The 12203-nt window shown below is 34.7% G+C and overlaps 1 protein-coding gene across 1 annotated transcript in view; it reads left to right on the top strand.

The window, feature by feature from the left end:
• PDE10A (phosphodiesterase 10A) overlaps positions 1-12203 on the top strand; it is a 307572-nt gene that overhangs the window by 270151 nt on the left and 25218 nt on the right. The window contains exon 18 of the mRNA XM_063098382.1: positions 2921-3093. Coding sequence (XP_062954452.1) covers positions 2921-3093 — 173 coding nt within the window. The remainder of the gene's footprint in view (positions 1-2920; positions 3094-12203) is intronic.

Raw genomic sequence — 12203 nt, 5'->3', positions numbered from 1 at the left:
TTGTTTTAGGCACTGGGGGTATAATAATAATGAAAATAAATATACATCCCTGCCTCCTGGAGCTCACAGCTAGAATGGGAAAGTCCATGTCCCTAGAGTTCTGCCCTCAAGCTGTTGTTCTTACTGACCCATCTGGTCCACCTGTGGTTCTAAGTGACTGTAATATGCTAAGGGCCCTCAGACCTGTGTTGATTCAGTGTAGTGCTCAGTAAGACTTCTGTTTCCAACCACTTGAACTCAGCATTCAATATGGCCAAAATTGTGTTGCTTATTTTTTCCTAGATACATTATTTATTTTATATCTCCTGTGGTGGCATGCACAGGTGGTGACCTTAGAGTCATTGTTTTTTCCCTTCCTTTAAGCCTCATTCCCCCAACCCCTACCCAGTCACCAAGTCCAGCCAATTTTATGTTTTGTCAAAAGACACCTCCAGTCTTGATCAGTTAAGGTAACAGTAATTCCAACTTCCAGTAACTAAAATGAGACAGAACAATATATAGTTACATCGTTTAAATACCTCTGATACCTCTGTTTATCCACAATAGACTTTTCCTATTGCCTTCTTGATCTCTGCAGCGATGCTTTATCTCCCTTTTACATATTCCTGAGCACCTCAAGTATACATACACCTCATATTGAAATTTTCTGCTTGTGAGCTCAGTTTTCCTCCTCCTCTGAGTTATAAGACAGTGAAGAAGGGCAGTGTCCTTACTTATCTCCCTACCTGCAGGCCCACCTCTGGCATGTTGATGTGGGCAGAGGTGGAAACTGAGGTAGAATGCGAGTATGACAGAATGAAGAGTGGGCAGAGCAATGTGGGCAAAGCTTGGAGACCAGAAACTTTTATTTAGAGGAATGTGGCTGAGTAGTGGAAGGCAAGTGGAATGCCTTTAAGTGGATATTATTTTGTGTGGACAGTGACACCCAAGATAGTAGGTAAGCTTTGTTTTGTTACCTAAAGCTTAGCCACATATTTTTAGTAATTGTGATAAAACCATTATTTTTGGTATACTAAATCCATTTATTCTCTTTTCTAATGAGATGTTAATGATTATGTTGAATATGGAATATGTCCTTTTTCTGTCTTTTGCCTTTTGTGAGTACCTCATGTTAAGTACTCAAATGTGAAAATTTTAGAAAACAGACCAAGTAGAAATTATTCTCATTATTAAAAAAAATTTTCCTTAATATTCCATTTAATTTTGAATTACCTGGTGCTTTTAAAAGTGATCAGTTTTCATGAACCTTTCTTTATACCCAAAATTTTGAGATCCCATCACTTTTTTATTACTTTTTATAGCAGTAATATTTCTATGACTCAGCTAAAGAGTTCTTCCAATTTGTCTGCACTAGGTAAATTTACTATTGTCTTTTGCAATTATAGAAAAATCATTGCACTTATATTCAATACTAGCTTACAAATAATCTAAAATGTATGACATAGAGGCTAGCTTAAATCTATCCTTTTCTACAGATGTATTCTGAATAGAAATGATCTTTGGCCATCAAATTCATTTCTGGGCATATCTGTTTGTTTTTGTTCTCTCTTTTTGTTAACTCTGATTGCAGACATTTATCAGTTGATTTTATCATTATCATCATCACCATCATCGTAATAATCATTTTATCACGTGTTGGACACTTAATATGAACCAGAAATTTCAGCAGTTTGCACATATTAATGCATTTGAAATTTTTATAGTGTCCATATGGTAGGTATTATTATTCATTTCAGTTTCACAAATAAGAGCAATAAGTATCAAAGAGGTTACGTAACTTGTCCATTTGTCACACAATTAGTAAGTGGCAGAATGGAATTGAAAACTGAAATTGTTTGACTCCAAAGCCTGCGTTCTTAATTACAGAGTAATAATGCTTCCTAGTATATGGTTTTATGCACTAAGTGATTAAATATCCAAATAAGTATTATATATCTTTTAAAGGCACTGTTATCGTGACTTTGTGCATCATTGACTTTTTTCATCTCAGAGCAACTGAATGATTCAAGCCATACCTGTGGCTTCCTAACTCAGTTGAGGCAGGATCACTGGGAATCAAGGCCTGGATTGATCAGCCTGGAGCATAGAGATCTGAGCTTCAAGAATCTGAGCTAAGCAGCATAGGGCTTTTGGGGAGAATTATTTATGATTAGTAATAATATTTTTTAAACATTTTGAGGAGAGATCAGTCTGTCTTCCTGCATTCGTTCTGACCTACCTCCAATGCACATTTTTGCCAGAGCTACCATTCTAAAACAAAAACCTCATCAGCTCACCACCTCAGTTAGTAAGCCTTTTTTTTTTAACTCTTTGACTTTAATTCTCACCATTTCCATATTCAGTTTTCTTCAATTGTATGCTTTATGTGAATGTGTTCTTGTCCATAAAGAGAGTTTTTAATAGGTCTGAATAAACATTATATTGAGGTTGTGGGACATTTTCTTCTAGGATACAGAAAGGTAGATTATTACTCATTAGGCTTATTTTGATATGATGCAACCTGAGGTAGAGAAGGATATAGATGCCTTTTTAAGCCCACTGTGTTCCAGTATGATATAGCAATTACTAAATGTTTTAATTAGCTTGAGAGAAAGTCTTTAACTTTAAATATTGTAAATTTTCCGGTTCTTTAACTATTAAAAATATTGGTATATTTAAATCGCTGAGCTTGGTGTTGTGGTAGCAAATGATGTTACTGTAGGTAAAATAGTTCATTTAAGCGGTACCTTTATTGTTTTTGTAGCTTAGTTAAAGAAAAACCAAATGCTATTTTTGTTGCAGTCATTTCAAACTATTTTGAAAACCTGTTATTAGTGTGCCGATTGGCATTGACTGACTATGTTGTTTCAAATACTGAAAATGTCATAAGATTAGAGCTTGTGCTTGTTATTGGTGGTTTTTATTTGTATTTTTTCCATAGTTGGAAGGGCACAATATCTTCTCCACCCTGAGCTCCAGTGAATATGAACAGGTGCTTGAGATCATCCGCAAAGCCATCATTGCTACAGATCTTGCTTTATACTTTGGAAACAGGAAACAGTTGGAAGAGATGTACCAGACTGGATCGCTAAACCTTAATAATCAATCACATAGGTAAAAATAGTTTTTAAAAGTTCAGTTGCCCAGGAAGTGTTATCTGGAATAAGTTTTTATTTAAAAAAAATTAATTTGGCATTAATTTATATTTGAAAGAAGAAATGTGAAAATATTATATGTTTTTTGTTTTATGTGCATTTTGTTTGTATTTACTTTGTATTCTTCATTGTTTGACAAAATTGCCAACAATGTATTGTGAGGATAATTAAAATGCAAATTGGAATTTAAACTAGTCATGCAGGCATAGGCACTTTTTAAGGGAATGGCTGTCAAGTCTTTCTTCCAAAAGATTCCTCCCTGAATGTATTGCAGTGCAGGGTTTGGTCATTGGCCTCACAGACTCAAAAGCAAATGAAAATGGATTCATTTTTCAGAATCCAAATCCTATTAACCAAACCGATGTGATTGGCATATAAAACTGGACTTCCATTTTATTGATCTATAAACATATACTCAGTCACAGGGATCAGAATGTTCTCATTCTGTGTGGGCAGAATCATTTAGGAAGCCAAGTAGCAATCAAAAATTTGTTTAATGAACATGGAATCAAAGCAAGAAGAATTAGATTAATTAAATGTTCTAATGGCATTAGGCTAAATTAGTCTGAAGTCTTTTTTTCTGAGGAGGGGTGTCTTACCTAGAGGATTCAAAAATATGTCAGGTGTGTTCATTATGAACCTGTCCACCCATCTGTACATTAGGTCTCAGTCCATTGGCTAAGCTGACTTCTCCCCTTGACAGTTCCTAGGTGGTTACCACCAGCTTTTATTACATTGACTTTCCTGTTACTGTTTCCATGTCTGGCCAATTTCATCTTAAGTGCTGCTGTCTTTATCTTTGGATTTGTGAACATTCGTTTATTGGATCTATGCCAGTCTTGATGAACTTGGATCTATTCTCTCTGTTCTAGTGCTTGGCATATCTCCTCTGTGATCCATTAAATGCTGATCTTAACATTACTTTCTAGGATGCAGTCTCTGTTTTCAAGTTCTTAGAAGCAATTCACTCAGTTATTCTTAACACAAAGCATTAGTTTTACAAAAAATATAGATATATATCTAATGAAGTTTACTTTTTCAAAAATAAATATCATTTGTATAATGATATCGAGGTTTTGATTAAGCAGCAGTTGTCTGTGATTCACCTTACCTTCAAACAGGTGCAGATCCAGATTTTGTGGAGCTTGAAACTTACACAATTTTGGGAACCTTACTTAAGAAAACAATACACGTTGTTGGACACATCGCCAGGGTCCCTTGCAGGACCACGCAAAGGATCAGTGGCAGTGAAGGCACCCTAAAGTTTCATTCGGGTGTTTTAGCATATTCTCCCCTGCCTTCAATCTGAGTGACAAGTATGGTCTACAGTCTTCAGCTCTCCAAAATGTTGTATGTAGTTCTTGTATTAAGACACGTAGAAACAGGTGTGTGTTCACAGTTCTCTTTTTTCTTTTACGGTAATTAGAAGATCAGAGAAATATAGCCTTGGTGAAGGATTCTTTGGCTTCTTGAAACCCATGTACTTCCTTTTATTTTTTTAGATTATAAATAAAAATCACATAACTAGTGCCAAGTTTTTTATTATTTTTAGCAAAATTATTACAATTATTATTATTACTAGAAAACAGAATTTAAATGTCTAATTGCAAATAATATGATTTTTGGTGCTTAATGCATATATATATGTGAGTTAGTGATATATAATATACTGTGTAGTTATGTATGATTAAATAATTTTTTCAGTTAATAATTTTAAAGGTAATGTATGTTTGTTTTAGCAATTCAAACAGTGCAGAGATATATACAGGAAAAATAATAATACTCTGTTCTTTAGCACTCTCACAAATAGATAATTGGTGTGATACCATCTCATGCATTTTGGGGGGTTTTTCAAAGGGGTGTGTGTGTGTATACACAGTATACATACACATATACTTTTTTCCCCCTCTCTTTTTCTCAATGTGATTATACCAGCTGTATTCTAAGAGTTGTGTCACATTATGTAGTCTGGAGTATATAATGTTAAAGTTTTATTTAAAAAGGTTTATTTAACCTTTCTCATATTGCTGGTCAATTTTTCTAGAATTTTGCATTATAGGTAATGCTGCAATAAACTCTTGCTTACCTATTTATTCTTGAAGAATGTATAACATATATGGCTAGAAATTTATACACATATTAAATTTTCTAAAAAGACTGTAGAAATTCACACTCCTCCTGACATAAGGGTAAAAACGGTTTCTCATTAAATATGCCATTCTCTACTCACTGCTTCAGAGAATGGGTCAGTACATGCATTTCATGTGTGTTTATTATCATTCCTACTTCTTTGTATTTGTCTGTTCTTAACTTTTTATTATTTTTTGAATTGTTTACTTTTTTATAAATCAGTTTACATTCTATATATTTTTTAAATTAATATTATTACTGTTTTTTTACAATCTATGATGCTGTTGTGGAGCAGTTGAGAAGGAGGGGGAGAGAGAAAGGGAAAGGAAATGGGATGGAAGAAGGTGGAAGGAGGAGGGGAGCATTGAGGCCTGTGGCACCCCCTCATTCTCACAGGGGAGACCAAGGCCTTCCAGTGGTGGCTGGTCGTTGTCAGGCTGGGTGCACCTGTCGGGGATGTTGCAAAAGCCCTTGTCCCACCACCCCAGTTCAGCAACCTGGGGCCCTTCTTGCTGCGGCTCGATGGTTGTTGTAGGGCTGGTTGTAAGGATTAAAATTTCCTGTAATATATGAGTATTACAAATATTTTCTTCAGGTGGTTTTTAAAAAATTTATTCAGATTTTCTTTTAAATACAAGGAAATTTAGTTCCATCCTGCCAAATCTGTCATCATTGGTTTTTATCCAACCTCACAGTAATATAAATAGAATTTAAAATTTTCTTTATCTATTTTTATAGTTTTATTTTTTTATTTTTAGATCTTAATTCTTCTGTAGTTATATTTTTATGATCATAACTTTCTTTCTGGTGGGTTGAATCAATACCACTATGAACAACCTATTTTTTCCACTGAATTGAATTTAAGTTTCATAAAATCTTGGATAATTCATTGGATCCCTTAAGGCACTCATTGCTAATCATTTAATCCTCAACTACAGTTATACTGTTTTGATTACTATGTCAAAATTTATTATACGTCATTTATTATTAAATTTATTATTATATGTAAAAGGTAAAATAATTCTTACCTTTTTCTTATTTTCTAAAAAAATCATGGATTTGTCACTTAGCTAATGTATTTTTATAAATTTTTTATAGGAACATTTTCAAACTTACAGAAGAGTAGAAATAATCAAATCTGGTAGGGAACTCAGTGGGAGCCCACTGGGAGGTGATCAAGTTATGAGGGTGGAGCCCTCATAAATGGGATTAATGCCCATATAAAAGAAGCCCCAGTGAGCTCCCTACCCTCTCCCAGCATGTGAGGTTACACCTAAAAGATGGCTGTCTATGAACCAGGAAGCAGGCCCTCCCGGACACTGAAACTGCAAGTGCCTTGATCTTGAACTACCCAGCCTCCAGAAATGTGTGAAATAAACATATTTATAAGCCACCCAGGCTATGGTATTTTGTTGTAGCAGCCCAAAGGGACTAAGATATAATCTATAAATACAGAATACATTGGTGACTAGAAAGAAGTAAAATGGTGACAGAAACTTTCTATATCTTGACCGTGAATGTGGTAGTAGTTAAATTTGCCAAAACTTAAAATGGGTATATTTGCTATGTTAATTACACTTCAGTAAAGTTGCTTTAACAATAGTCTTTTGGCTTCATTGATTTTTCTCTATTTTTTTAAATTTTATTAATTTCCTCTGTAATCTTTATCTGCTTTCTTCTGCTTGCGTTAGGTTTAGTTTGCTACTCCTTTTCTAGTATCTTAAGGTGGAAGATTAGGTTGATTTAAATTATTTCTTCTTTTTTAATATAGGCATTTATGGCTATAGATTTCCTTCTAAACACTGTTTAGCTGTATCTTGTAAGATTTGATATGTTGTGTCTTCATTTTCTTTCATCTCAAAGTAGTCTTACATTTCCTTTTGATTTCTTCCTTGATCCATTGATTATTGTATTCATATCCTATGACTGCCATAACAAAGTGTCACATACCTGGATAGCCTGAAACAACAGAAATCTATTCTCTCCTTTTGGAGACTTGAAGTCTAAAATCAAGGTACGGGCAAGATTGATTCCTTCTGGAGGAGTCTGAGAGAGAGTTATGCTCCAGGCTTCTCTCCTAACTTCTCACAGGTGACAGTGTCACTCATACCTCTGCCTCCATTATCACATGCCTTCCCCTCTCTCTCTGTGTCTCTGGCCTCACCCAGTGTTCTTCTTTCTTTGTCAGTCTTTCTCCTTGTAAGACACCAGTTATATTGAATTAAGGTCCCATCCTTTTCTACGATGGCCTCGCCTTAACTAATTATGTCTGCAACAACCCTATTTCCGTATAAGGTCACATTCTGAGGAATTGAGGGGTAGGACTTCAACATATATCTCTTTGAGGAACACAATTCAACCCATAGCAGTTAAATAAGAGTGTGCTTTTTTAATTTCCACATACTTTTAAGTATTCCACATTTCTTACTCTTGCCAATTCCATTGTGGTCAGAGAAAATATTTTGTATCATTTCTGTGCTTTTAAAATTATTGAGCTTTGTCTTATTGCCTAGCATGTGGACTATCCTGGGGAATGTTCTGTGTGTACTGAAAAAGAATATATATTCTGCCATTGTTGGGTAGAGTGTTTTCTGTATGTCTTTTAGGTCTGTTTATGTATTGCTCAAGTCTTCTGTGTCTTATTCCTGTGATTTTTCTGCCTAGCTAGTCTATTCCTTATTGAAAATGAGGTATTGTAGTCCAAATATAATTGTTGAATTATCTGTTTTTCTCCTCATTTCTGTCAGTTTTTGCTTCATTTATTTTGGTGCTCTGGTGTTAGGTTCATATATGCTTAGAATTGTTATGTCTTTTTGATGGAGTGACCCTTTTATTTTTATAAAATGCCCCTCCTTGTTTCCAGTAATATTTTTTGTTTTAAAGTTAATTTTGTCTGATATCAGTATATCTACTTCATGTTTCTTGCGAACAATGTTTCTGTGATATCCTTTTCTATCCCTTTACTTTCAGCCTGTATGTATCTTTGAATCTAAGTGTGTCTACTATAGATAGCATATAGTGGGATCCTGTGTTTTAATCCATTCTATCAATCTCTGCCTTTTGATTGGGTCAGATGTCCCTGTTTCTTTGCATATCTAGTAAATTTTATTGGAAACTAAATATTTTAGATATTATATTGTAGCAATTGTGAGTAATGATTGTTTCCCTCCAAGGCTTGTTATTGTTATTGGCCTGTTTGTTTATTTAGTGATTGGCTGGGTTGTTTTAGTGAAGTCGGTGCTCCTGGCCTCAGTGTTCAGCCTCTGATGTTCATCAAGGAGTACAGCACTGGTGTGGACAGTCATCTGGGATCGCAGTGGATTTTCCTGGTCTCCTTTTGACGGTCTCTTTCCTGACCACACCTCACCTTTAAACTCTAATAGTTGTCTGCTGATTGTTTATGACAGTGTCCTGGGGCGGAAATTGCTTTACAGACTATCTTGTCAAATTCTTTCTCCTTTCCAGGGATGGTTCCTGAGGTCAGTGTCTGAGATATGTTCTGACCACAGCATGTCTTATCCCATCTGTCTTTTTCCCAATTTCTCTTCAGCAAACCTTCCAGTCTACAGTTTAGTCCATATCTCCAATGAATCTGTCCATGTCTTCCTAATTGCCTCTTACCACAACTTCCACTTTTCATGAGATAACTCTTAGGCAACTGGCATTGGATAGCAGGTGATAAGGAACTACAGTTCTTGGGAGAACGGAAACATATTAACTAACTTCCATGCTTATCTACTTGAGGACAATTTCCTGACTATGGCCCAAGGAAGGGGAGCCAAAGCAGAGCATGATGAAAGCACTGAGTGAAATACTGGATCTGAGGGAATTGTGTTGGAGGCTCCGCATGGGTCATTGGCTGGGCTGAGTTACTCATACCCAGGGTGGGACTCCACGAGCCCTAAGAGAACAATTACTGCAGGGCTTAGTGGCACAGAGATAGTAGAAGCTGTATAGTTTTTGGAAACAGAACTCCATCCAGAGTGGAGAGACCTTGTTGACACCACAGGTGAGAACAGCAGCAAGACCATCTCATTGATGTGAACCACCACACGATAAAATAAGGAAAACACCTGATCCTTTTGACCAAAACCTGAAACTAAGCTTCCACAGGAGCAAGGAGAGGCACCAGTGAAGGAATTGCCTGGCAGAACAAAACTCAAAAGGAAGACAACATAATCCAGATTTCTTAAAATGGACTGTCAAAAAAAAGGGGTCAGCAAACTAGGGCCCACAGGCCAAATCTGGTGTGTATCCTGTTTTTGTGCACAGCCCATGAACTGAGAATAATTTTTACATTTTTGAAAGACTGGTAAAAAGAAAAAAGAAGAATATGTTACAGATACAATTTATGGCACACAAAGAATGAAGTATTTACTATCTGGTACTGTATAGGCATAAATAAAAAATCACTGGAAGTGTAAAGAAGCAGTAAACTGGGACCCATAATCAAGAAAAAATAAGTAGTCAGTAGAAAGAGATCCCAAGATGACCCAGATTTTGGAATTAGCAGGCAAGGATTTTATAGTAGTTGCTCTAAGTATGTTCAAGGTCTTAATCAAAAAATTGGCTTTAAGGAGTTTAATGAGTTTAAAAATTGGTTTTAATGAGAATAAATGCAGAATTTCAGCAGAAAAATGGAAATTATAAAATAGAACCAATTGAAAACTTGACAATAGTGAAGTACCAGAGAGAAAACAGGGTAAAAATTATATGCATGATGTATGTTTCTCATCAGAAGTAACGGAGAGCAGAGGACATGGACTTGTTTAAACTACTGTCAACTCTAGATTCTATATTCATTAGAAACATTCTTCAAAAATGAGGCTGCAATAAAGATCTTTTTATGATTAACAAAAGCTGAGAAAATTTGTTGTCAGCAGACCTGAACTACGTGAAATACTAAAGGAAAATCTTCAGGCTGATGCATTATCAGATGAAAACTTCTATCTACAGAAAGGTATGAGAATCACCAAAAGTGGTAAATATGTGGGTAAACAGAACCGATTAACAGATTACTTTTTCTTTTCTTCTAATTTCCTTAAAAGATAAATGAATGGTTAAAGCAAAAATAATATGGTAAGGTAGGGTTTATATTATATTTAGAGATTAAATACAAAATAGCACAAAGGATAAGGATACACAGAATTATAAGTTTTTTTACATTTTTGAAGGATAAAAAGTGAAGCGTTCAGTGGAATAGTATTAATTTTAAGTAAATGTGATAAGTACGCATTTGTAATCCCTCAGAAAATCATCAAAGGGGTATAGCTTTAAAAAATAGAGGAAAATATTGAATAGTACAAAGGACATTTGATTAATTCACAAGGAGGCACAGGGCAAGAGACCAAGAACAGGTGCAACAAATAGAAAACAAATATGAAGATGGCAGACTTGAGCCCAATAAACCAATAATTAAATTAAATGTAAATGGACTAAATACCTGAATTAGCCAGAAATTGTCAGACCAGATAAAATAGCAAGGCCTAATTCTATGTTGTCTATGAGATATGCACTTTAAATAGAAAGGTAGGTTGAAAATAAATGATGGAAAAAGATATACCATGCAAACAGCATTTAAAAACTGGTATGGCTATATTAAAATCAGACAAAACAATTTTCAAGACAGGGAATATTGCAAGACATAAAGAGAGCCAATTTACCATGATAAAAGGGTCAATGCACAGAAGATATACCAATCAAAATGTACATGATCCTAATAACAAAGCTTCAAGAACACAGGTACAAAAATCTTACTGAACTAAAAAGTAAAATAGATAAAATTTTAGTGGGGTAGTGGAGAGTTTTACAGTTCTCTTTAAGTGACTTATAGAAAAAGTATATAAAAGTTCAGTATGGCGAAGGAATATCCAAATGACAGTATCAACATGACCTAATTTATATTTACAGAACACTACAACTTGCAGAATGCACATTCTTTCCAACTGGAATGCACATGGAATGTTTAGATAAGCTATGTACTCGGACATAAAATCTCAACGTATTTCAAAAGATTGAAACCATAGAATACTTTTTACCGCAGTGGAATTAAATTAAAAACAACAATAAGCTATCTAGAAAAGCCTAAACTGTGTGAAATTTAGCAGCACAGTTATAAATAACCCAAGGGTCAAAGGATAAATTACAAGGGAAATCAGAGAATATCTCAAACTGAAGAATAACGAAAACAAGCCATATCACAATTTGTAGAGTGCAGCTGAAAGAGTGCCAAGAGGGAAATTTATAACTTGAAATGACTATATTAATCAGCGATTTAAGATAATACCTTGAGCAGCTAGAAAACAGAGAGCAAGTCAGAGCCTAACTGAAGGAAGTAAGTAATCAAATAGGAGTAGAATAGTAAAACATAAAGCAAGCAAACAATTGAGAAAATTAGAAATGCCAGAGTTGGTGCTTTGAAAATATTATTAAAGTGGGTAAACTCCTGGCAAGACTAATTAAGAAAAAAGAAAATACCAATCACCAATATTAACAGTGAGAGAGGGGGTATATCACTGTAGATTACAGACATTAAAGTAGTAATAAGAGATCACTTAGATGAGATGGATAAATTCCTTAAAAAATATAACTTACAACTGACTATGCATGAACCAAAAAGAAACAGAAAATCTGAATATTCCATTAAAGAAATGTAATGTTAAAAGAAATAAACCATAAACCAAAAAAGAAAAAAGAAAGAAAGAAACGCTTTAGGACTGGACCTCATGATTTCACTTGACAATTTTATCAAACAATCTTGCAGGAAAAATTTCCAAAAACAGGAATAGGACCCATTCCCCACCTTATTTTATGAAGCCCGCATAGTCCTGATACCAAAATCTGACAAAGACATTACAAAAACTAGTAAATTATAGGTCAGTATCTCTCATGGAAAAACTACAAAATTACAATTCAGTCACATGTAAAAAGGACAATATA

The sequence above is a fragment of the Cynocephalus volans genome, chromosome 5, assembly GCF_027409185.1.
Source record: "Cynocephalus volans isolate mCynVol1 chromosome 5, mCynVol1.pri, whole genome shotgun sequence".
Taxonomy (NCBI): domain Eukaryota; kingdom Metazoa; phylum Chordata; class Mammalia; order Dermoptera; family Cynocephalidae; genus Cynocephalus; species Cynocephalus volans.
Note: the sequence above shows the minus strand (reverse complement) of the source record. Positions and strands in the feature narration are given on the sequence as shown.